This window comes from Magnolia sinica, chromosome 14 (genome assembly GCF_029962835.1).
Source record: "Magnolia sinica isolate HGM2019 chromosome 14, MsV1, whole genome shotgun sequence".
Lineage (NCBI taxonomy): Eukaryota > Viridiplantae > Streptophyta > Magnoliopsida > Magnoliales > Magnoliaceae > Magnolia > Magnolia sinica.
In genome coordinates, this window is record NC_080586.1 from 70,548,979 (window position 1) to 70,576,355 (window position 27,377).

At 39.6% G+C, this 27,377-nt stretch overlaps 1 protein-coding gene across 2 annotated transcripts; it reads left to right on the top strand.

The window, feature by feature from the left end:
• Window positions 1-2,708: 2,708 nt before the first annotated feature.
• LOC131226115 (uncharacterized) lies at window positions 2,709-27,377 on the top strand. 2 transcript variants are annotated; one of them, XM_058221813.1, is made up of 9 exons: window positions 2,709-2,808; window positions 17,273-17,332; window positions 21,468-21,627; window positions 22,148-23,178; window positions 23,877-24,050; window positions 24,125-24,241; window positions 24,944-25,123; window positions 25,207-25,253; window positions 26,762-27,377. In XM_058221813.1, exons 2-9 carry the CDS (start codon window positions 17,285-17,287, stop codon window positions 27,138-27,140), a joined length of 2,136 nt encoding a protein of 711 aa, XP_058077796.1. In that variant the 5' UTR covers window positions 2,709-2,808; window positions 17,273-17,284; the 3' UTR covers window positions 27,141-27,377. The 2 variants fall into 2 exon arrangements, with proteins under 2 accessions (XP_058077796.1, XP_058077797.1); XM_058221814.1 differs by lacking the exons at window positions 23,877-24,050; window positions 24,125-24,241.

The following is a 27,377-nucleotide window of genomic DNA, read 5'->3' on the forward strand; positions in this document are numbered from 1 at the left end:
TCATTTACCTTAATTTACTCCTAATTACTTTCATTTACTTCCATGAAACAGCCCCTAAGATTTGATTACCACTATAGGACCCTAACCAAGGGGCCCACCTTGATGTATGTGTTGTATATTTATGTTGTCCACCTGTTTTACCACCTCATCTTAGAATATAAATTAAAAAATAAAGCAAATACAATTATCAGGTGGACCACATTATAGGAACAGTCGTAGTTGAACATCCGCCGTTAAAAACTTTATCCAATCCACGGTCATACTTATTTGCCATCCAATTTGTTGGCAAAGTAAGGCGGACATGGATGAAGGGAAGATACAAATATCAGCTTTATAAACTTTATTAGCCCAAAAAAACTTTTAACGGTCACTTTCTTCTGTTTCTTACAATATGGTTCACCTGATATTGAAATCTGATTTAATTATTAGCCATGCTATCAGCCATGATAGACAATGTAGACATACCAGGCGTACCTCAAGGTGACCCCACGGTCAAGGTCTCAGCCACGTCACTGGATCTGGGTTAATTCAGTACCTCACATGGGTTGGACCAATCAAACCTCGCTGTCTCATGGCCTCACTACTCGGTCCACCATGATGTTTTATCCACACCATCTATCCATCCTGACATATCATTTATGGGGGCGTTTGGCGCATGGTATTAGATGGGATTACGTGGGATGGAGTTGCATTTTGTCGGTGCTAATTCCAATCAATGTTTGGAAAGAATGGAAAAGCTCGGAATTAGATTAGATGGAATTGCATCGTACTGCCAATTCTACTCAATGTTATCAAGTTGTGTAGGTCCTATCATGATCTGTGGGCTATATCCACACTGTCCACCCATTTTTTGAGATCATTTTAGAGCATGAGAAAAAAAATTAGTTAGATCTAAAGTTCAAGTGGACCCCACCATAGAAAACAATGGGGATTGAATACCTACCATTGAAACTTCTTTAGGGCTATATTAGTTTTAGATTTGCCTCATTTTTAGGCCCATGCTATAAAATGAGATTACAAAACAGATGAACGGTTTAGATATAACACATGTGTTATTCTCAATAGTTTCAAATGATAATGGGTATATCTATTCAATGTACCATCAAATTACAAACATAGCATGGCATTAAGCTTATCCCATGGTAACAGGGACAATCCCTAACATGTGTAATAATTACATTTTTTTTAATCCCATCCCACCTAATCCTTCGCAATCCCATGTGCCAAACACCCCCCTTAAGGGTTCATCCCAGATACAGGGTAGATCCAAGGCTCAAGTGGACCACACCAAAGGAAGCAGTGTTGATAATGAAACTCACTGTTAAACCCTTTCAAAGTACACTATAACGTTTATTTTCCATCCAACCTGTTCATAAGGTCACACACGGTCAAATACACCCTGCTGAAGGGAAAAATACAAATATCACCGTTGATCAAAACTTGTGACTCAGAAGAAGTTTTTAATGGTGGGTGTTCAATCCCTACTATGTGGTCCATTTGATATTGAATCTGCCTCATTTTTAAGCTTATATCCTAAAATGATATGTAAAAAAATAGATGAACGGTGGGGATAAACCAATACATCAAGGTGGGTCCCTCGGAACCCCACCTGTTCCGAGCTTGGTACAGCCGCGGTAGTACCCAATCTGCGTGGGTTCCCCGGCCTCACCGAATCCGGTTCCGTCTTGGTTGGCGGTGGGTACGGCCAATCCGCGTCCATTTATGGAATACAGCGTACGAGAGCGGATTAGGTGCGGCCCCGCCCTCACCCAATACGGTGAGGCACTTACTTGGGGCCCACCTTGATGTATATATTCTATATCCACACCGTCCATCCGCTTTTAAAAATAATTTTAGACATGAACACAAAAATGAATAAGATCCAATTCTTAATTGGACCATATCATACGTAATAGTGGTGATTGAACATTAATGTGCCATGAAAGTTTTGGATTAAGCTGATATTTGTCTTATATTTCATCAGTTATATGATCTTATCAACAGGTTGATGAAAAATAAAAATTACAGAAACCTTACATTGTGTACAAGTAAGTTTTTAATGGTAAAGCGTTACATCGACGCTATTTCCTATAGTATGGTCCACCTGAGATTTGATTTTTTTTTTTTCTTTTCTGGGCTAATGCCATAATTTGATTTGGAAAAACAGATGGACGGTGTGGATATAGAATAAATACATCCAGGTGGCTCCCCGAAAGTGCCGCACCTAATCCGTTCCCACCGAGTATGCTACAGTTGGGGGCCGCGTATCTCTAATTCCATTTTCCTATGAGGAGTTATATGATACTCCGGCTGCGTGTGGCACTTGATACTCTGGCACTTAGAAAATGTCAACTTTGGATGCATTAGCTCAAATAAACCGACTAGATTGCGAAGACCAATTGCTAAAGATCACAATACCATGTTCAGGTTCGTTGAACAATCTTACGCCCTGATTCATGGACATTTTTTTGTGGAAACAGGACCGTTAGATTTTTTTCATTTTTAGCCGTTCAATAAATATCTACCAATCTAATAGTCAATTCATTAAATAAATTTAGTTTGTTGTTAATGATACATATTTTGGGTACCATAATTTAGACGGTTTAATTGGACTACTTATATGCAAAGCATGCAATTTCTAAGTACCTGCGTATTATCCACCAGACTCCGCCGGAGTATCAAAGTGTTTTCTCGTAACAAATTCCCAGACTCCAGTCCTCACCAAAACCCCTTCTCCCTCTCCCTCTCTCTCTCTCTCTCTCTCTCTCTCGAATCGCAGACTTCGGAGGTGGGAAAAATCGTTCAAAGGTCAGTGCTGTTTGTTTTCTAGGGTTTCTCTTTTCTCCAAATCCTTCAATTTCCGCCTCTTTTTCTTCATTTCAATCTCCACTCCATCGATTCGTCTCTCAATTTTCTCGATCATTTTCTATTCCCCCCAATTTTTTTTCCCATTTCGATCTCAATTCCATCGATTTCTCTTTCAGTTTTCTCGATTTGATTCTTTTTATCGCAAATTTTCTGTTTGGATTTCTCTACTTTTCTTTTCCCTTTCGTTTCTGTGGATTCGATTCGGTTTAGATTGAAAAGTATGTTTTTTTGATGAATTTTTGTTTTTTTGTTCTCTAACATTTGAGATTTCAATCTGTATTTGATATGTTTTGATTTTCTATTTGGCTATCAGAATTCTTATGGGCATGCTGTGATGAATTATATAATTTTCTGTCCAAATAATATGCACAATTCTGTTTTTTTTTTTTTAGCCTAAAGTTTGTTCAAGTGGTTCCTATTGTTTTGTGATCTGATGGTATGGGCCCACGATGGGCTATGGCCCTAGAATTTCCTGGCTTGGAAGATCCTAGTTGTAAAAAAATTGCCCCCCTTTTTAATTTAATGTGTACTGTTGATGTATTCATTTAACCATCTATCGGAAAGCCTCCACTGATTGTTGGTTTAGGATTGCGCCATTTGGGAGGTTCTTATTTGGGCCCGGTCTACCCAATGGTGTGGATCCCTTAGAGTGATGGTCTGGATCATCCCAAACATGCCCCAACTTTCATGGAGTCAATGTCTCAGGATATTATGCATATCTTGTTGGATCAAATAATTCCTGATTGGTGAATAGGAATCTTGATTCGAAAGCATTGAGATAATAATATCAGTAATGTGGTACGTATAGTTTGTTTTTCATGCTTGGCATATTAGTGTGAATACAGCAAAAAATGATATTCATGACATGTGCACGTGTATGACAATTGACGTGTGACATCTGGGTTGTTGATCAAGCAGCCCCACAATGACCATCCACTGGCTGAAAACCAGGTTGGTTGAAATGCAACTAGAATTTAAGCAATTAATTGCAAGATTCTGAAATTCACGTACTAGAATTTTGAAGACAAGAAGATAGAAGAAAAAGGGAATAACCATGCAGAATCACTCCGCATGAGGCTTGAAGTAGGCATGCCAATGGGTTCAGAGCATCAGAATTCTAGACTCTAGGGCATTGCACCACTAGAGATGAATTCCTATCACAGGATATCAAGAAAGAAGACGATTATTATTTCAATTTTTTATTCTCCATATAGGAAATTGATGTAGAGATTGGTAGAAAATCGAACCATCCAAATTCTCAAATGATGACTGGTGCTTTGATACCAAATTGATGTCAAGATTGACAACAAGCTGGCCATCCAAATCCTTAAACAGTGGCTGGAATCTGAGAGGGGGAGGGTGAGATGAGAATCCACTCACCAGATGGGAAAACTCAGATTTAAGAAAACCCCAAAATAAATCCCGGTTTACGGCTTGCATAATGCATATCTTGTATAGGCCTTATTACATTGTCATCCTTCATCAGTTGAACTAATTCATATTGTTTATTACAAAATCCTAATCACATTCACTTTTGTGGACTAAAAATAGGACTTTAATAACCTGTGTAGCAAGTCCAGCCAATTAGGGTAATTACTTGCGAAGCAAGCCAAACCAGCTAAGGTACTTGTAACAAGTTAACGTTACAAGGACATTTAAGTAATCAAGGAAAGTTGTTAACTGAGTAAAGATTAATGCAACTTTACAATAGTGTTACTATAGCATTATGGATGCTATGGTATTGGGTTGTATCTCTACTACAGTACATGATTCTCCCTAGGTGAGAAGGAACTTGTCCTTGAGCTTGCAATGCTATCAATCTTGATCTCGATGTCTCCATGGCTAGTATGGTTGAAGCTTGTGCTGAATTCCTTTCTTTTTTTCTTTTTTTTTCGTTTTTTATTAGTATTTAAAGATGATGCAATATTGATAGTGCTAGTGGTCAAAAAAACCAAAAAACAAACTACAACAAGAAGACACAATAGAAAAACAACCAAAGCAAACTACAAGAAACCCTTGCCACACAATTAGGGCACCACTTACCAAACAAGAGAAACCTAATAAGGAACCTAATAAGAACCCCATTGGCAAACCCGCTCTGATTCCAAAAGCACTTGTTATTTCTTTCGCTCCAAAGGGACCACAGGATGGCATGCAAGGGAATCTTCCATCTAGTCTTACCCAATCGGCTCCATCCCCTAGCATGCTAAGACTGGAAGAAATTAACAATTGAGCTTGGCATCACCCATGAAACATCCGAAGATCAAAGAACCAAATAATTTCGAAGAACGAGCAATGAATGAACAAATGGTCAACTGATTTCTCAGCTTTCAAACATAGTAGAAAGCTGTTCATCAACACCATGAATCTCTTTCGGAGATTTTCTACGGTAAGGATTTTATTTCTACCAGCAAGCCAAGCAAAGGCAACAACTTTAGGAGCAACCTTGTAAGACCACACATGAGCAGTGTGACTCCTGTCATTCTTAGGATTGACTAGGGACAACCACGAGTAGAAGGAATGAATCGAAAATGATCTGGACTTGCTAGAGTGCCAGAAAAGGGAGCCTTCCACACTCAGAGAGCGAAATCTGCTGCAATCAAGAAAGGAGAGAGAGCAAGTCATTGAATTCAGAAACATATAAGTCTCAATGACAAGAGGGAGCTCGCACCCCCCATACCCAACAACAAAGATACTGGACACAAGATAGAGACAAGCCAATCAAGGAAAGGATGAACTGTGTGACAAAGAGAAGCCAATCAAGGAAATGATGAACTGTGCGGCGAATCACCACACTGAAACATCCTCCCACAATCTGATCTTTGTTCCCATCCCAATAGCAAAGCTGGTACCTTAAAAAACCTTAGGGACCACTTGGAATTCCCTTTCATAGAAAGGATATATGGTATGGAGAAGAGTCCTTTATCCACCACTCCTTGGGAAACAAGCCATATTTGGCAGCAATGACGCTCCACATGCTGGATTCTTCCAATTTAACATATGGAATTTCTTAGAAGTAGTTCCCCCTTGCCAAAGGAAATCCCTTCTTAATTAATCAATACGCTCAAGGACAACCTTGGGACACTAAATAGGGACATAAAATAGAGCATGAGATTGGAGAGGGACAATTTATTAAGAGTAATTTAGCCCCTAAGAGAGAGTATTTTACTTTGCCAATGGGATAATTTCCTCTCCATTCTCTCAACCACTTTTTCCCAAAGATGAACCGCAAGCTTCTTGAGACAAAGGGGAAGGCCGAGGTAAGACGATGGAAAAGGGCTAATACGACAACCGAAAAGATCAACAAGCTAGGAGATCTTCTCTTGAGGGACGAAAATACCTAGGATATTCTTACCACTTCAATCCATCTAATGGTGATCCTCATATTAGCCGTCATGGTCTCAGCCTTGCAAAACATAATGTTATCATCAACAAATTGAAGGTGAGATATTGGCCGGGCAGAATTGTTTACCTTCAAGTCCTGGAAGAGACCCAAATCTTACTAAGGGCCTCAAATAAAACCACAAAAAGGAGCAGAGACAGAAGATCCCCTTGAAAGAACAGAGGAATTGGCAGAGGACACACAACTGTGGATCCAATGTCTTTACTTGGACCCAAATCCCATCCGAGCCAACATAGTCCAAGGACTAGTTAACATGGTCATACACTTTTTTGAGGTCCAATTTACAAACCACACCCCGGTTGGTCTTCTTCTGGTAAGAATCTAAGCATTCATGGGCAGTCAAGGTGTTGTCAAGGATCTGTCTCCCCAAAATGAAAGCACTCTCAAAGGGCGAAATAACCTTGGGGAGCACCAACCTTAACCTTTGGCTCAAAATTTTATCAATGATTTTATAGGGACCGCTAAGGAGACTAGTAGGCTTAATATTATTCAGGCTATCAACACCCTTAAACTTAGGGATGATGGCAAAAAAAGTACAACCCAAATCAGCTGACAAATGCCCCCCCCCCCCCAAAAAAAAAAAAAAGAAAAAGAAAAGAAAAATCCTTAGCAAAAGCCATAAGATCAACCTTAATGAGATCCTAGAAGGTTTGGAAAAAAGTCAGAGGAAAACTATCCTGGTCGAGAGCTTTGTCCCTTCCCAAATCCCAAATTGCTTTCTTAACCTTCACCAAATAGATGGGCGATTCAAGGTTCTCAGCCTCCTCTAGAGAAATAGGATCAAAATGATGGTTATCAAGAGTTGGTCTTTTTTGGCCCTCATTCGAAAGCAAGAGCTCATAGAAATTAACAATAGAATCACAGATAAACTTTTTAAACGACAAGATTTTTACCATCAACCATGAGAGGAGGATAGATGCAATTGGCCTTGGCTATCTCATGGAAATATTTTGTATTTTTATTGCTGGCCTTGAGCCAGACTGCTTGTGACCATTGGCACCATTTGACTTCCTCCTCTTTCAATAGAATGATAATCAGGAGATGACTTATCTCTAGCAGCTTTCTCATCATCAATAAGCATGCCTCCTTCCTCGATGTCCAGAACTTGTATCTCGCTAAGTGGGGCCTCTATCTCGAGCTCCCTTTAGCCAAAGATCTCCCGCCACCAAGCATTAAGCTTAAATTTCAATGATTTCAATTTGTTATACAGAACAAACTTGGCTGGCTCACGACTTCAAACGAAGCCCATCATTCAGACACCAAGGATTGAAAACCCTTAACTTTGAGCCAGGCCAACGCTAATCTGAAAGGCTTCAGTCCCCAGCTGATCTCATCCACCTTCAAAAAAATGGGGCAGTGATTGGACGGAGGATTAGGGAGACCAAACTGATAGGCCAAAGGGAACTTGCACCCATCCAAGAGACTACAAATCTATCCAATAGACACATGGCATGCACCACCTGACCATTCGACCAAATGTACCTAAGCCCCCTATCTGACGATCTTGAAGCTCATGCTTGAGAACCCAATCAACAAAGCAATGCATACTCCTGGATACTCTTAGCCCATTCAATTTTCATGAACGAAGTGAACACCATTAAATTGCCACCCACACACCATGGAAATTGCCATATGTCAACAACAAAAGGTAGTTCCTTCCAAAAAGGGTATGAAAAGTCAGACGATTCAGACCATAAACTCCTGAAAACACCCCACTTAAAACCAAGTGAACCTCAAGAAAGACAATATTGATAGAGTAGGAGCCACGCCAACTCTCCACCCTACACCAAAGAGAAGGATTTCACATGAGGTTCAATGGAAAAATGAATGTTGGTATCGGTCAGCGTATCGGCCCTATGGAAAAATGATACGTACGGTGTCGCATATCAGAATCGGGGCCGTATCAGTCATAATTTTTTTAAAAGCAAAAAAATATAGAAAAATATTAGAAAAATTGAAAAAAAATGAGATATCCAGGAATCTACCATTTTTTCGTGTTTTGGCCATGTATTCAATGGTGTATCGAACCATTCTTTGATGAGAATATTGTTTATCAGTTTGACTTCTTGAAGGTCAATTAAATAGGCCATAATTAAACACAAATAAAACATGATTTGGTGAACTAGGGCCTATTACATTGAAATACAACAAAAAGAAGATGAAAATATAAAAAAAGAAAGTGAAAGTTTACCATCCTTTCCGATTTTCCCCATAATGGTCCACTTCACTTTGATTTGTCGAATCCCATTCAAATCATTTGTTTTGATCCCCAAATAAGTCTAGATCTAGTTTAAAATGAGTTTTTAAGCTTCTTCCATGGTTTAAATAAAAAAAGAAGAGGGGACATGAGCGAAATTTTAGAAAAAAAATAAATTCAAAATTGGTTTTTTTTTTTTTTTTTGTGGGTTTATCGGCTTGTATCAGCCATATTAGCCCCATATCGGCCGATACAGGCCATTTTTTCCGCATTGGGCCAATACGATCTCATATCGTGTATCTTTTGGTGTTGATACGAATATGATACGGTTGTATTGGCCGATACGATACAAATATTCATATACATGCATGACTAAGATATCACCCGTCGATCTAATAGAGTTCAAAGACTCCTACTCAACCTCTCGACAACCCCAAACAGACTCCACTAAACCCTGATTGGCTGATTGAATCTTAGACACTCTTGGACTGCAAAAATACTAGCTGTAGAACATTTACAAATGTCTTTTAACTTGGACACGCTCCAAGAGGCATTCGAGCCCACGGACATTCTAGCTCAATATCTTCATAAGATAACCAATCTCTCCCCTCCCCCCTCTCCCCCTCTCATTTTGAGGAATGGCATTGACTTGCCCTTCCGGAACAACCCCAAGATTTACCAACTTCCTGCAACCTTTGTTAGCCTTCGGAGATCACCTTTGAACACTAATAGAGAACAACCGAATATCCCTTTCTTTTACTAACTGAAACAAGGCCATATAATCCTCATTCCTATTACCAAACACTACTCCAAGGAGTCTTCCCACATGACTTAAAGCCTCCCGAACCCATCTCTTCCCTCTAACAATAGAAACCAACACCTCCCTACACCACATAGAGAGGGTTGAGAGGCACTAGTTACGCAGAGAGTTCTGAGCATCGTCGAGGCATAAAGCTTACCTAAGGGGAGGGACATCCAAAGCATCATCAAGGAAAATTGGAACAACAGACTTAAAAGCCCTAAGGTTGGCCAATGGAGAAACATTTAGAGAAGGGGAGAAGAGCCAAAGAATCAAGAACACCCAAAGGAATACCCCCTTCAAACCCGAGCGCAAGGGCCTATGACCAAGATTCGGGACTCGAAGAAGAAGAAGAGGAGGAAGGGGTGTGAAATGACTCTTAAGGGCTTTGTAGTAATAGGAGATGGACCGCACAGGTGATTAATAGGAGACCCCGACACGTGTGAGAAAGGAGTCGAACTCACATGAGTCGACGAGGCTCCACCGGCATCCAAATGAAGGGTAAGGCAAGGACCAATTGTTAAATAATCCTCCTCGCCTACTCCATTTGTTGCAAAAAAGGAATGTCCAAAACACATGTCATCATCTGCAGAATGGGGGCTGAGATCTTTCTTGATGAGACGAACCTCGCTACCCTCAAGATCAGCTCCCCTAACATCATCAAGTTGGCATGTGCCGCCTCCATCATCACACAGGGACATGTAACAGGCGCCCGTTGGCTAACGGGACAACGACTTGACCACCATCATTGGGCGTATTAAAAGCCTTGTAATGTTGATCTCTACATGACATCATCTGCCCCTATCCCCTCGTGTTGTTACGTAGAAAGACCATTGCTCGGGGTGCCTCTCGAACAGAGGGCCTGACAATTGGCCATTAATGTTGGAGGATATGAAGACCGATTTCGCGTTACCAGCTATCCCATATCAGTCGATCCCTCGATAGGGAGGGGGCCACGTGGCACTATCTCCATCGCATGATCAAATGAAGCATTAGCTCGACCAGATAGACTGGCAGCACATGTCACTCTCCATTAGCTGATGATGGCCTCGATAAGATCACATCTCTCCACGTGTTAGGCTGTCTGCGGAGAGTGATTGACCTGTCCGATTCCTGATATGTTACATTGATAGTAGGGGATATGGAGGGCTGCATGTAGGGGGACAACTATCCCCTATTCAAATTTCAAAACATAGTGGGAGACACGTATTGACTTCGCCCGATCATCCTCAGCCATGCACCAAGGAAGTGGATCTCGCCTCACATGAGTGCCCCACATCATTTGGTAAATTGTTAGAGCACGGGATCAATGGACCTTCATCCCTCACAGGACTCAGGCTAGAGCAGACCAACTCCCCTAACCGACCTCCATGAACTCCGATAGCACCATTGTTGCCCATGGTGGATGAAGACCTTTCACAGACCACACTTACCACAAAATTATCCTCACCAATAACTACCAGAATGGACTTGGGAACAGGGATTGATTTCGTTTGTCGACCACAGATTTTGGCAAGATGAAGATCCTCCCATTTCTCAATTGCCTGATCAATGGCAATCACCTCACTGAGATGAGACCCCTAGGCCACACGAACTTCTGCAACCCAAAGTTCCAAAGGAAGATATAAGAGGTGGAACTAGATGTCCTCCTTAGCAAACCAAGACCAATCAACCCATCTACAAAAGGAATGAACGGGGCCATTCTGGAATTGACTAAGTGTATCATTGATTAGGTTGTGTTCTAGCTATATCTTGCATTGTTTGGCATGTCTTCTCTTGGAGATCACTTTCTTTCTCGACAATGGCTACATTGCTCGCTCAGAAGTTGTCCATCACCTATCACCCTTGCCACTACAACACTTCATCGTCCATCACCTAGCATCCTCACCACTGCCACACTTCGATAAGTAATATTCTCCTGTGTTGCAGCAACTTGTCTCAATGTCATCGCACGCCGCAGCAATGGTTCTTTTTTTCCTTCTTACCGCCTTCATATTGCAATACTTTCGGGTCTTGAGTTGGTGATATGCGGCCTTTAGATACTAACACACACCATCACTTTTCTTCACCCTCCGTCATGAAATGTGCTGTTATAAATTTTGCGTCTTTGTTCGAGCTTGTTTTGTTCCTCTCAAGATCTTTCGTTAGCAAGAGCATAATCGGAACGCCATCTTTTGTCAAGGAATAGGTATTTGGTCTTGCTCGAAGCCCTGTGTTACAAATGTACCCATTGATGCCTCAATGGTTTATGGCATGCATCCGTTGGCGCCACAACACACAAAACCTCATCCTCTTATCCTTTCCCCATTGAAAAGGATACAAGGCATCGAGTTCTTAAACGAATTGCTCCACCTTTCTTGAGAAGGTGGAAATCTTCCCACGAATGTACATGTGTTGTTGAATATCAACCATCTATTATCTTCTTGCTCCAGGGTTATCAACTTTGCAGGTTGGATAACACGATCTCGCCCTCACCTTGTTTTCCTTAACCTCGAAAGACTGATCCAATAAGGTTGCAACAATTGCAGGATCATCTTGCATGTCCTCTTCTATAAAATCAAACAAATATTTTTTCTGCAAGCCCAACCAGTGCCTAGGAGCTTTTGTTGGGAATGGGGATGCAATATGCCCGACTGACGGCATCTATAATATATATTGGGATTTATTCTTGCTCCTCTACTGAGAGAACACATCTACCAAGTCTCCCTCTTCCCATATTGGAATTTGGAACTGTTGTTGTGTTTATTTATGGTGCTTTAAGGCATTTAATGGGTTGATTTAGCTTAGTTTGACAAAGTCCTGCTTGTAGTCCCACCACTTTCCTCGATGGTTTAAATAATCTAGACTTTCTCAATTGATAAATCGCATTCTCTTCCAATTCTAAGCATTTAATGGGTTGATTTGGCGTATTTTGTCGAAGTCCTGCTTGTAGTCCCGCCACTTCCCTCGATGGTTTAAATAATCTAGACTTATTCGCTTGATAAATTCTGATTCCAAAGCATCTCAGTATGCATTTTCTACAGTTTCCATTGTAGTTCTGTCTGTCATGTTATAGAAAAACCATGAAACCTTACTGAAATAAGAGTGACCTTCTTCTATTCGGACATGGTTTTGTAGCTAAAATATTAGCAACGCATGTTATCCAATCAAGGAAAGTTTTGGGCTGAAGTTTACTGATGAACTTTGAGATGTCCAGTTTCAGTCCTAGGTTTCGGATGGGATAATTTTAGTGCCCCAAGTACTTTGTACGCTAACTTTGAAGCACCTCTTGGTTGAGTTGGGAGACTCAAAACCTTGTTGTCCCTTGTCTTTGCTTGGCATACTTTGATCCTCACTTCTGAAATTCCCTTTTTATTATCTTCAACTTGTTTTCAATTCTTTGAACAACCTTCAACAATTAATCCAACACCGTGTCATGCCATTCTTGAAACTCTTTTAAATTCACTGAATTTATAAGATGAAGAATCAGCTTGTTGGTTATTCTGGCAAACTCCTCCAGCAACACGTTCCTCCATGGTTTCATGTACCCAAGAATTGAATCGGTTATATGCAATGTTGTCAAAATTGTTATGGTCTCACAAATCATAGCAGTGTTCAAATTATATTGAATCGCAATCATATAATCATAAGATTCTTTTTTTTTTCTTATAAAATAAAAAACGAATCTCAAAAAATTGTAACTCAAAAAAATAGAAAAAAAAAAACCAATTATCCGCTTTCCATCAATATGCACAAAGAAAGGTAATACAGATCATGGTATCATCAATTATGAATATATATTTTTATTTTTTTTATTTTTTTTTACACACGCACACATACCCCCACACACTCACACTGTAGTGGAATTTCACCACCTATGGGTACTCGAACCCTTGACCAAGTGTTGAAACTCCAAAGAGTCTACCACCAGAGCAAGGGTAAGTACCCAATTATGAATATGTATGTGGGTGCATATGCAATTATGAATATGTATGTGGGTGTATATGCAAGTATAGATGTGTCTTAGACTCGTAAAAGTTTTAATCACTCCATTCATTCCCATTTAAACCTATTTATACATTTTTTAGTAATCATCATCATATCATCTAAAAGTCTTCAAGGTTTCATGGTGGAAAACATGACCCCCCGGGTTTCCCACCTTCAGTTCGCAGACGACGTGCTTATTTTTAGCGAGGCGGATCTCTCCATGGTTGATAATCTCTGGAAGATAATTGTTTGCTTTGAGATACCATCAGGCCTAAATGTTAATATCACCAAATTCAAAATTTTGGGTCTCCCTCTTTGCATCAACAAACTCCTAAGCAATTTTCGGATAAGGTAATCGAGAGAATGGAAGGAAAATTATCCTAGTGGAAAGCTTGTCACCTCTTCCTTGGCGGTAGTTTGACACTCGTTAAAGTTGCCCTATCGAATTTGCCTCTATATATCTTATCTCTTTCCAAATGGCCCCAAGACGATCTTACAAAAAATTGACAATTTGAGAAGGGGTCTCCTTTGGTAAGGTGCAGCTTCCAATCGAATTTCAGCTCCTCGATTGGAGGGAAATTTGTAAACCATATGAGGACCGCAGCGCTGGCATTAAAAATCTAGAGGTCATGAACGAGGCTCTTTTGTGCAAGTGGGTTTGGAAGTTTGTTAATGAAGAAAACCTTTGGAGATCCATTATCAAGGGCAAACATGGAATTTCAACCTTTGGTTGTCGGACTAGACTCTCCTCTATGTATAAAGCTTCTCCCTTATGGAAATCAGTGGCTCAGCTAGAGAACAAGGTGTGGGAGGGAATCAGCTTCTCCCTAGGTAGTGGTGATAGAATCCGTTTTTGGGACGATATTTGGGTTGGAGACCACCGAGATAATATTTTCTGCATTGATGGTACTATCGGAGTTTGGATTCACCCTTGTGGGTGGGGTTGAAGAAGAGGAATTCATCCAACTTCTGTAGCGACTAGAGGGTATTTTGCGTTCTCCAAGTATGGCGGACTTCCTGGTTTGGTTGTGAGACTGATAAGGTTCATTCATGGTGAGATCTATGTATGATGCCGCTAGACGAAACTCTTCTCCTGTCAATTCCAGTCATCCGAGCCACATTTGGATGTATGGAGCCCCGCCTAACATAACAGCCTTTGCATGGCTTGTGAGGAAGCATAGAATTCTGACTGTCGACGACTTGCGCTCCCAAACATGTGCCGCCTCTGCAAGAACGACGTTGAATCAATGAATCACCTCTTCGTCCTTTGCCCATTTGCTATGAGCTTGTGTGGCAGTAGCTTCACTTTCTTCGATAGTCCTTGGGTAATGCTGTGTTCAGTGGAAGGTTTATTTGATTCCTGGCATGATGGAATGCCAATTAAATCCAAAAAAGACAAGTGGAGGAAGGCATTGCTTGCTAGTCTCTGGACCTTTTAGTGGGAGAGAAATGATTGCTGCTTTAGGAATGTGTGTGGATCCATTCTGGCAGTGATTAGTGGGGTTTTCTCGCTTATTAGGGACTGGCCTTCTAATTAGGATTTGTTTTTGCACCCCCCCCCCCCCCCCCAAAAAAAAAATAATAATAATAATAAAAAATGAATAATCATCCAAGCATTACATTGAAAAGAAGATGAAAAAGAAATCTACGCCTCATTAGTTATCCTAATTATTTGGGGTTGGCTACATGAATCCTATTCCACCATTCCACTCTTATCAAGGGTCAAACCTTCGGTAAGACCGTAAGTCATCAAGTCTTTTCTTACCACCTCTATCCACATCCTTTTGGGCCTTTGTTTTTTATAGCCTTTAATTGCGCGTTCTCACTCCTAACTAGCACAATTCTTGGTCTTTGTTACACATGACCAAACCATCCAAGTCTACTTCCCTCTTACTTATTTATGCTACTAAGTTCCCTTGAATGCATTCATTTCTAATTCTATCCTTCCTTTCTTGCTAGTTGCCACTCATCCAACTCAACATCCTCATTTCATACTACATTCCTTCGAATGCATTCATTTCTAAATCCATCCTTCCTCTTGCCATCCATCCGTCTCAATGTCCTCATTTCAGTTACACTCATCCTATGAACACGTTCTTTAACTACCCAACATTCTGTCCCATAAAGCAAAAATCTCAAAAATCATACCCTTTGCATGGATCTAAAATATGTGATGCAAGACAATTAATCACTTGCTCTAAAAGCCCTAACTGATAGAACATGAAGAAATAATCGCTTTATCTCATAGCTCAGGCCCCACATCCATGGGCTAGGTCCTCGATTGAACCCTCCTCGTGGGCCCCAAATGCATGGGTTCTGCCTCACACTGGCCCAAATCACATGGGTTCTGCGGGCCGCCCTCGCATCCCACAAGCCACCCCACTCGAGCCTGGTGTGAAAATGCCATTGCATTAATCACCCCCGGTGAGGAGTTTCAAACACGAGACCTCTTGCTCTGATACCAATTTGATGCGGGACAATTAACCACTTGCTCTAAAAGCTCAAACTAATAGAGCATGACAAATTAATCCCTTTATCCCATAGCCTAGGCCCCACATGCATGGGTTAGGTCCTCGGCTGAACCCTCCTCGTGAGCCCTAAATGCATGGGTTCCACCCCCTCATGTGCCCCAAATCACATGGGTTCTTCAGGCTGCCCACCTCGAGTGTGCCCCCGCATCCCACAGGCCACCCCATTCGAGCCCGGCATGAAAATGCCCTTGCATTAATATGTAAAGAATTCTTGAAAAAGTACACCATGAGAAATGATAGGTGTAAGGATTTTTCAAGAAAAATACCTCAGAAGTCAAATACATCCAAAAGAAAATTTCTCTTCAATATCAAAAATCGTTTTGTCCCTTTTCTTGTGCAGAAACACATGGGAACATACATCGTTCAATTCCATTGAGAGATGAGAAAGGTATCTTCAAGGTTTATGGGTATTTAAAAACCATAAATCCTCTCCATTTCTCGCAGACCTTATAAACAAACAAAAGTAAAGCAATATCTTAAGAGGAAGGGCCATAAATGGCTTTTACATACAAAAGGGGAAACAACTGAAACCAGAATGGAAGAAAATTGAGCAAGTGGACTTTCTTTTTTAATACATGTGGGACAACCTATCTGTGTCCCACAATAATCTCATGATTTGTATGAAGCAAACAATCCACAATATTAGAATTATACGTTATTGGTACAATTTTTTGGTGCTTGTGATTCTAGTGTACTATTCATATCGTGCACTGCACAATACGATATGAATTATAGCAATTCATATTATGAATCATAATAATTCATATTGACTACTGTTGAAGTGGGGCTGGCCATAGGCTGCATTTGGATGAAGAGGGGGTGGGATTAAGACTGACTTTTTCCAGACATTTGGGACAGTTTAGTGGGTTAGTTTATGGTTTGGTGGAGGAAACTTTGAGGAAGTGCTTGGGGATACTGGCAGTAGGTTTTAGGACTTTGTGGGGACAGTTGAGGGTTGGTCTGGGCCAGGAATTATGGAACTGGATGCTGAACAGATACTTTAGGATGCAGAAAAAATAACTGTAAGATGGGTAGTGTAACAAGTCCCCAAGAGATTGGAACTTGTTCGGATAACAATCAGTGCAATTAGATCAATAGATTGGCAACAAACCGGCCATCTGAATCATCGGATGGTGGCTGGAATATTTACCAATCTGATCAATAAATTGGCAGCAAACTGGCCACTCCAATCCTCAGATGGTGGCTGGAATATGAGAGAGGGAGGGAGGGTGAGGATCCACCTAACAGAAATGTAAGAATATTTCTGGATCATATTAGGATTGATTTTTGCATTCAGTTTAACAGTCATGATCTCCATTGTAATAGTGCGATTTATGCATACTCATTTACTTTTCTCTGTAATATCTTGTATTCTTCATCTAGGATATCCAGTATGCCATCCTTTTTTTTGACTTTGTAATTTGTAATAAAAAACATGATTTGATGTTAGCAAGATATTATTGATGATTAATCTTGGATTGCACCATTTTCTTTTTATTGTACTGCAGGTCTGAGAATAAATGGGTTTCAATGCAGTCTTTCGTTCTCTACAGGAGATTTTTCCTCAGGTACAATGCTTTTTTTTGTTTTTTAAAATTTCATTTCCCTTTTCTATTGGATATGCTCAAATTTGTTTTGGAATTTGTTTGAGCAGATTTTCCCTTTTCTTGAGAATTTGGTAGTTTATATCAGGGCTATCATAAGATTATTGCCTGGCTAACTGCTTTTTCCCAACAATCCTCAGATGGGGCCCACTTTTCTGTAACCCCGTCCATTCATCTTGTAAACCCTGTTTTGGATGAGCCACAACCCAAGACATCATCCCTTAAGAGGTTTCTAACCATCTAATTTTTGGATTCGAATGAAGACTTGTCAAATTATATAAATCTATGGTCCACTTTTAAAGGGAAGAAGTGTACCAGTTGGACAGTTAGGAATTAGGGTCTTCCAATGGGGAATTCTTCTATCGTAATGATCCATCTATGATGCGAACTGCCAGATGAGCAGTCTGGATCCCTGAATCCCTGAAATGTAGGCACTACTACTCAGTTTCTGTGTCAAGATAAAATGGTGCTTTGCTTAAATCGAGCTTTGTAGTGAACCTTATACCATACCTTGGCATTTAAATTTGTCATTCTTGATAAATAGATAATTAGTATCTAGCACTAGATGTAAAGTATGGGCCAATGGTGAAGCAACAGTATAGAATTGAATATACTCGAATAGGGTAGGAGCACAAACCAACTTGAAGATTAAATCCAACCTTAAGATGCCCTAACTAATCAATTTTCTTGAATTTGCATCAGAAAATAGAGAAAATGTGAGACTTCTCCTTGCGATCAAAGGAAAAGTTTTTTTATTTTTATTTTTATTTTTTAAAAAAAGATTTCCTTTCTTTTCCTGCCTAGTTCTCTCTTTTGAACCGGTGAAAGAAAATTTCTGTTAATATTCGATAAAAAAAAAATTTATGGAGTGTCAGCATGTCACCACCAAAACTTAAGTTCTCTATGGTTCTAGAAGAGGGCCACTTCTGGAAGATTCTTCCAATCACAGGAAACATTTTTAAAAAAGCATTATTTTAATAGAAAAATTCATGTCATGTTACTATATTTCCATATGTACTGGTTCATATAGCCTTGTATAGGAATCCTTGTTAGTTGAAGTCATCGACATCATCATCTTTTAAGCCTTTTCCCAATCACTTGGGGTCACTACATGCAGTGATTTCAGTATCGGCCGATACTATTCATATTGCATGGTGCCAATATGAAACTAGGTTGTAGTTGGGAAACTTCCCTAGTATCGATTGATAGTAACAGCGATGGCATAATGTCCCACTAGATCTCTGAGATTATCGCTATTATTAGTTCCACGACATCGTCGATTTGGATCATACTTATTGATGATATTGCACTTGTTTTTTTTTTTTTATATTTGGGGGTGGGGGGCCCCCTTTCGCAAAATTTGGAAATTTGCCAAAATTCCACGGAAACCCCATCTTGTCCATAGTTTTTTGCTGGGATTACATTGCTAAGGGTATCTTGACTAGTTATTTTCATTTTTTTAGAGAGACAAGGGGATTTGGGTGTTGAAATCCAGATTGGAGAGCATGTGGTACCAAAAACCCAATCGGTTGTTTTGTTTTTTTTTCTAATTTATACTGTTTTCTCTTGTTTAAATTGCTTTGAATAAATGAAGTTATAAATGATTTTGCATGCTTTGCTTGATCAATCATGGATTTTAACCTCCTATTTTTTAATTTGGAAAAAATGGGGATTTTTGGGAAAAATCTGAAAATTTTCCAATTTCACCCATTTAACTTGCAATTAGAGTGTGGAAAAATCATGTGAGAGTGAGCGGAGGTTGATATACAGATTGACAGAACTTTTGAAAAAAATTATTTTTAATTAAAAATATCACAAGTAAATAAAGAATAATTAAAAAAATTACATTGACTGGATGTTATTTGCCCCTTATATTTATGTATTTATGAGTGTATGCTATGCTGATCTTAATATCATCACCTTATCTATTTATTTTCATAAACAAAATGTAATTTACAAAAATTATAAAAAATAATTTAAGAATATATATATATATATATATATATATATATATATATATATATATATATATATATATATATATATATATATATATATATATATATATAAATGCACTGTAGATTTCCACACTCATTTGTTTATTCTCAAAAATAAATTTATTTATTTTTAAATTTTAAATTTTTTTTTTTTAAATAAATGCATCCTACAATGTAGGAAAGATTTGGCTTTTGTATGTATTGGTTGTGTTTTTATACATGTCTTCTATGATTGATAAATTATATGAATTGATTTTAAATATAGTTGCATCACTTCTATTAGATAGTGCATAGTTTAGAACCTTGTACAAAGGAAACTTATTATGCACGCGCATGTGTGTGTCATCTTTTTGAGTTCTAAGTGTGTATTAATGTCTTTTTTTAACGTTCCCTGAAGTTTCATTAAAAGTTCGACCAATATCTCAATGTTTCCTAAAAACAACGATGCGTTACATGATACATTCGATATTTCCCATGCGATGCCTGACATGTTTCTGTATCAAGGATGCAATACAAGTGTCGTTGCCGATATTGATAACACTAGCTACATGAATCCTGTTCCACCATTCCACTTTATCAAGGGCCATACCTTCGGTTAAAGCCTTCAACTTGTATCTCAGTCCTAACCGGTGCGGTTCTTGGTCTCTGTTGCTCATTGCCAAACCATCTAAGTCTTCTTTCCAAATCTTATTACCTATTGATTCTACTCCTAAGTTCCCTCTAATGCATTCATTTCTAATTCTATCCTTCCTCATCTTCCCACGTATCCATCTCAACATCCTTTTTTCAGCTATACATCCTATGAACATATTGTTCCTTAACTGCCCTATATTCTTTCCCGTAAAGCATGGCTGGTCTGATAACTATCCTATAAAATCTCCCTTTTAGTTTGATTGGTGCATGTCGATCACATAGTACTCTAAAGGCACATGTCCATTTCTTCCACCCAGCTTGAATTCTATGGGCAAAATCCTTCTCAATCTCTCTACTCATGAATTATTGACCCTCTTAAAGTAAAAGAGGTAACGAATTGAAGCCTATTAGCCTTTTATTAACTCACTCTAAATCAAACTGTTTCCATGGGACTTGTAATTAAAGATGGAACATTACATTAGTAAATAAAGATATGCTAATCCCCAAGGACTCAAACTTCTACTAAAGGATTGTGTACAACTGTATGGGCTTGGAGGTTTGCATGGTCGTACAGGACATCCTAATGCACTCTATGATTCATCTATAATCCCAAGAATAGGCTATTGGTTGGATTTATGGGGCCCGTTGAACAGGTGTCCATTGGATCCTCAGGTCTGGGGACTATTCTCAAAGCAATGTGACCACCTTAATGGTGATTCATTCATCCTGTCCAATTATATCCAATACACACTGCTGTTTGAAGTAGGACATGACTATTTCCGTAATCATTTAAAACCATGCCACAATAGTGGTTGTCACTCCTCACATAACATTATCTCCCAAGCTAGATGAGGTACACTGATTCACCTACAGGATTATGGACAACATTCCTGGTTTGTGTAAGTTCTGGATAGTGAGTCCTCTCTAAAGCATTTTTTTTAAAAATAATAGTAATCATGGATCCTGGTTCCTACTTGCATTCCTGGAAGTCAGTTATCATGCAAAAATAACCAATTCCATTAAATCATTTAAACAAAAAATGCCAATAACATTCGTAATGATTCAAGTCTCGTGGATGTCTCTTGCCAGGTCATAAGTCTCAAGATGCCACACACTTGCCAACTTGACCCATGCATAGAATATCTGAGGCCACCTAGCCCAAAGATTAGGCTAGTCCACTGATTAGGCTCGCAACACCTGCATGTGGACCATTCGCAATTTTCTTTAGAATATCTGTTGTTTCTGCATGTGAGTAGACACATGATCAACCAGTCACATGCTAGGGTGAGAAATGTGGTCGCATGTGGAGGGGTCCACGGTCATAGAGAAGCTCTAGATTTTCAGTAATCATGAACTAGGTTCTCTCGTGGGTATTGACTTCATGAATGCAGTAATCTTCATCAACGAATACTGTTGCGGATATTCTCTCTCAGATTTATTAAAGCAGCTATGTTATCTTTTTTGTGCAGGTTGATGTCCGGATACTAAAAGCTGTTGCGATTGAACATTCTAAAGATGTTGATGCAGCTGTGGAATCTGTCCTCCTTGAGGTCCTCCCGACCATTTGCAGTCCACAGGAGGATCTTACTCATGATTACCAACAAGACAAACATCCATCAGTTGGAGGAGGTAATGCATCTCCAGTTCAATATATGTCTCACTTCCCTCAGCCTTTAAAGTTAAACCAACACAAGCACGATATGTATATTTAGGCTATATATATATACCTGCGCACATGTGCACCTTTGCACACATGTCCTGGGTCCAAAATCCGAATGGTCCATGTGATGCAGCACCCCATGAAACCCCCCAGGGACCAATTTTCACCCTGATCCAAAACTCTGGTGGGCCATAGCAAAGAGAGATGCAAATTAAGGGAGGAAACTGTTTTCTTTTGCCATGGCCCACCAAAGTTTCGGATCGGGGTAAAAGGTGGGCCCTGGGTGTTTCATGGGGTGCTGCATCATGTGGACTGTTCAGATTTTGGGCTCACATCACATGTGATGAGTTCTCAAACGTGAGAACCGGTGCGCAGCTGAGCATTGGGCTATATATATGTATATATAGTCTTGTTTCCTTCTAATCTTGTACTGAGTCATTGAGCTTACTTCACCTGTGGCTAATGAGAGATGGCATATTGGATGGGCAGTTCAATCAGAGGAGCAAAGCTTGGTGCCGAATCGTCAAGAGGTTGCTGAAGAAGCCCATACAGGATCATGTTCTCAACTAAAAGTCTTTGCACGTGAAGATTTTGATGGGCCTGATCATCAAACGGACTCCTTGAATGTTGAGTCCACATGGTTGGACGATAATTGTTCCGTTGCAAGTGTTCATCCTGGGAGTGAACATGATCAGTTATCCATGGATGCTGAAACTGGAGCGTTCTTTCCCACAAATCATCAAAATACCAATCTGGTAATTGAATTAAATCAGGGGTCCTATGCAGCACCAATCTCTAGAACACATCATGATGATGCTGATGATGGTCAGAGTAGCAATTCTCTCTTTGCTCATATAAAAGATTTGCATGGAAAAGCAGCTTATGATTCTGTTATGGCTCATGAGGATTGTTTAGATGTCAATTCATCTAAAGATGGAACCACCATTCAGCATTTGAATTTTCAGCCACTGATTATTGAAGATAAACATGATTCTATAGACGATGCGAGTCATGTGACTGCAGAAGAAAAGGATGTGAACTCTTTTTTTATTGAATGTTTTGGAAGTGTACCAAGAGGAAACCATGAGAATGGATTAGATATCAATTCATCTAAAGATGGAACCATGAGTCATGTGACTGCAGAAGAAAAAGATGTCAACTCTTTTTTTATTGAATGTTTTGGAACCGTATCAAGAGGAAACCGTGAGAATGGATTAGATACCAATTCATCTAAAGATGGAACCGCCATTCAGGATTTTCACTTTCAGCCACCCATTATTGAAGAAAAACATGATTCTATGGGGCATGTGACTGCAGAAGAAAAGGACGCTAATTTTTTTGTTAGTGAATGCATTGGAACAGTAGCAAGAGGTTCATTGGAGAGTGGTGCTGAACAATTGGTCTTTGACACTGAAATGGCTGATGGTGAGTCCGACCTTACAACTTCAGCAGCCCAATCCAGCCAAATTATGAGCATTGATTTTCTTGAAGAGTTTATTACAGATGCTAAAAGTAACAAGGTACAATTTCGTTTATTTGATTTACACTTACTGGAAATTCTTATTGGATTTCTCATGTTTATGAAAGTAACTTTTCTTGAAAGTTTACTAGAATGTGGTTGGTGTGTTCTCCTGGATTTACTGTATTAAGGCAACCTGCCCAGTAGATCATCCAATTGAGCTACATTTATGTCCAATTATGTGATCAGGGCCGTTTAAGGTATCCAATTGCAATTCAAACCCAAATCGTGCCCATCCAAGGGTTCAAACTATATATTTTGCCCATGCAACCATGCATGTTGATGGTCTAGACCATATCAATGGTCCAGATTCCACTTATCGAATATCTGGAGAAATGAATGGTCTGGTGGATCCATCTCAAATCAATTGTTTGATTGGACTGTGGGGCCCACAGATCCAATCAGATGGCCCATCTGATGGAATATTATTGGCTTGTGAACTCACATGTCAATTTCATGTCTCCAGATGTTCTATATCTGAAGTGTCAAAAAAGGGAAAAAAGAAGAAGAAAACGTTGTATATGTCAAAAAAAGAGAGTATATTGTAGACCGTGTCATATTTCATAGTCTTCATGCAAACTGTATGATCCCTAGACCCACACCCAGGATACTTGAACCTGTACCAAGTTACATAGCATTGCACTTTGCAGACTGCTTGACTTTTTAGAACTTTTTTCTTTTTTTCTACCAATGGTGCAGAGAACCTTGTTATTATCCATGGAATCAGTACTCGGTATGGTGAGAGAGGTGGAGCTTAAGGAGAAAGAAGCAGAAAAGGCCAAAGAAGAAGCTGCCAAGGGTGGTCTAGATATCCTTACCAAGGCAGAGGACCTAAAACAGATGCTGCAACATGCAAAGGAAGCAAATGCCATGGTTGTTTACATTTCCTTGTTCTTATTGCTATCCCTTTTCTAGTTAGAAGAAAAACTGACTCCTTGTCACGGCAGCATTCTGGGGAAGTTTATGGAGAGAAGGCAATTCTGGCAACTGAAGCACGGGAGCTTCAGTCTCGGGTGCTCAATTTGTCGGATGAAAGAGATAGATCTCTGTCGATCATTGATGAGGTAAAAACTTTGACATTTGGTTCATCTAGCTGCTCAATTTGGCCTCGTTTGTTTGTTCTTTAGCATCATTTTCCCAAGAGCATATATTGACAACCAATTGTTGCTATAATCAGAACTCCGCAATTAATGCGTGCTTGTGGGAGAGTAGTACTTGTATGGGTGACCAGCTGGGAAATCCTTGTGTTGCACCTCTCCTCTCTTTAGCCTTTCAAAATAAATAAATTGATAATAAACATAACAATAAAAATTAAAAATAAAAAATCCAAATACCAATCAGGAAAATGATCTAAATTATTGCAGGTGCCAGTATACATGTAAGGGGCTTCACCGATTTTACAATATTTAATCTCTCTAGAACCTGTATGATTTTTATGTAAAATAGTCTTAACCTTATTATTATTATTATTTATATCCATATTATAATGGCTGATATTTTGGGTCAATATAGGCTTTAGGCACACCTGGTAGATAACCTGAAGGTCAAGATATCACGTCATGGAAACTGACATATCAGTTTGTTATGGCCGGTATAGCATTTTAAATAACCAAAGTAGTGAATTTTTAAAATAATATATTTAATTTAAGCAATTATTATGTTTGATAGTATCAATTGTTTCAAATGCCACCCACTATTTTGATAGAAAGATATTAAGATTTTCAGACCTCACCTCTTCTCTAACCTTAGCATGCATTTTATACCAGATGTGCCGAGATCTCCAAGCCCGACTGGCTGCTGCAGAGGCAGAAAGGGCAGCAGCTGAACAGGAGAAGCGAGAAAAGGAGGAATCTGCACAGAAGGCTTTTGCTGAACAAGAACTCATCATGGAAAGGGTGGTCCAAGAGTCAAAGAAACTTCAGCAGGAGGCAGAGGAGAATGCGAAGGTAATGATAAAGGTGACAGCTACGAGCAACAAGGACTAATATAATTCATAGCATTGTCTGATCGTCTTGATGCTCTGTTGCAGCTACGGGAGTTCTTAATGGACCGTGGTCGTGTTGTCGATGTATTGCAGTAAGTCTCCATTCTCTTGTTTCTTGAATTATAGAGCTAGACGTTTCAGCTACTTTTGGACTGAAATCCCCAAGAAAAAAAATTCATGTGGGACAGTCCAGTCCAGTCCAATGTTGCCAATATTGTAAAGAGTTTGTCATTTTGTGGTTGATGCCCTCTAAATAGAGGTAACTGGAAAATGGAAGATTTCCAGTTTTCCCTACCATTTTCATCTGCAGGGCGCACACCATGAAACAACAAATGCTTTTCTTATGTGGTATATCATGGGATTAGCTATCTGTCCAAAAGCAGCCTAATCTAACTTTGATTTATTTGAAAACTTGGCTGGTCATTCATTCATTTCCTAAAAATGAAATTCTGTCATAACTGGACAAAAAACAAGCGTCTTCTGGTCATAGATGAACTGTTATTAGCATTCCTTTCTTGTCACTGTCTTGGTCCAGACTCTTAGTTGGCCCCAGTAGCAGCAGATAAATGGATCTGACTCTGCCACATTGTGATATTGCATTAAAATCTTTCTGCTTTAGCTTATCGATCAGAAGAGAAGGATACACTGTGAAGGCTCATTGATGTTGTCATCATAGTAGTAGCCTTGTCCCAGCCATTTGGGGTCAACTTTCACATGGAATGCATGAATCTTGATGTTTTCCTCGGATGAGAACAATTGAAAACAGAACTTAATTTCTCAAACCTGATGAAGTTTGAAGGATAAATCTTAACTGTTTAAAAAATACATCAATTGTTTTTACTTGACCCAATTTCTGATGAATTTACAAGGATAGACTTTGAGAATTGTTGGGTCCTTGGTGAGAAACTAGAGATGATGTTTGGCCGAGCAAAAAGGTGTTTTTGGTTTTGCTAGCAATGGTGCTGTTGGACTCCACATTTCTGTGACCCTGACCATTCATCTGGTGGCACCATCATGAATTTGTTCCCAAAGTTCACCCCTGGAAAATCTTGCACATGCGCCCCACGGTGAAGTTTTTTTGTCATCCAACCTGTTCATAAGATCATACAGACATGGTTGAATGGAAAACAAAAATATAAGCTTGATCCAGAACTTCTGTGCCCCCCAAGAAATTTTCAACTGTAGTAGTTCATTTATCTGTTTCATGAGGTGTGGTCCATTTAAACATTTTATATGCTTCATTTTTGGGCTCAAGCCTTAAAATTATCTGGGAAAATGGATGGACGGAGCGGATAAAATACATAAATCATGGTAGACGTCACAGAGTTTGCTCAGTACGCTAAGCATATTGAGTTACTATGCAATCCGCTTCCACATTTAAGGATCTTTCAGTGGAGATATTCTTCAGTGGGGCCCATTGATAATGGATTACACCAGATGAAGAGTCTAGATCTCTGAAGGGTGGGATCCACCTATATCTCAATTACCTCACATTATGAAATTTGGAAGATATTTTTCTTAGTCCCGGGTTGTAAAAAGGAAAAGTATGAAGCTTTCCATGCCTGGAAAAATGGTCGAACATCCTTTCCCTTTTCTGCAGAGGAGAAATAGCTGTTATCTGTGAGGATGTGAAGGAGCTGAAAGAGAGAATTGATGGGCGCCTGCCTGTCAGCAAATCACTGTCGTCGAGTCAGGCAAGCTATATTTTAGCCTCATCAAGCACATCTCAGAAGAGTGCAGTCACTGAGCAGGACGGTTCTTCCGAGAGCTTGAAAGCAAGCCAGGAGCTCTTGAGCAGCGTGCAGTCTGACCATGCCAAGAGCAGTAGGGAAGAGAGAGAAGCCTCTGGGAGCTTGAAAACAAGTCAGGAGCTCTCAAGCAGCCAACAGTCTGATGGTGCCAAGAGCAGCAGGGAGGAGAAAGAAGCCAGAGATGGAAAGAAGGTGCCTTTGGATGACGAATGGTATTTGTGTGATTAGACATCTTAGTTGTACTGTTGAACTCTTATCAGGAATGAACGATCAGATAGCGAATGAAGGTCTTCGTCCCAAGCTTTGGGTCTGTTCATAGTGTACAGCTGCTTTGATGGGGCTTAATTTGGATATTAATAGCCGTTGGTTTCTTCCAATGGGGGGAAGATTTTGATTTTATGCATTTTAGGAAAGTCTCATCATCTTCAGATGTAATAATATGAAGGCACCACGTTTACCTTTTTA

Coding starts and splice junctions, on each gene's coding strand:
- LOC131226115 (XM_058221813.1), top strand. CDS start 17,285: ATGGGTTTCAATGCAGTCTTTCGTTCTCTACAGGAGATTTTTCCTCAG. Junction 24,242..24,943: donor CTCTGTCGATCATTGATGAG/GTAAAAACTTTG, acceptor ATTTTATACCAG/ATGTGCCGAGATCTCCAAGC. Junction 25,254..26,761: donor CGTGTTGTCGATGTATTGCA/GTAAGTCTCCAT, acceptor CCTTTTCTGCAG/AGGAGAAATAGCTGTTATCT.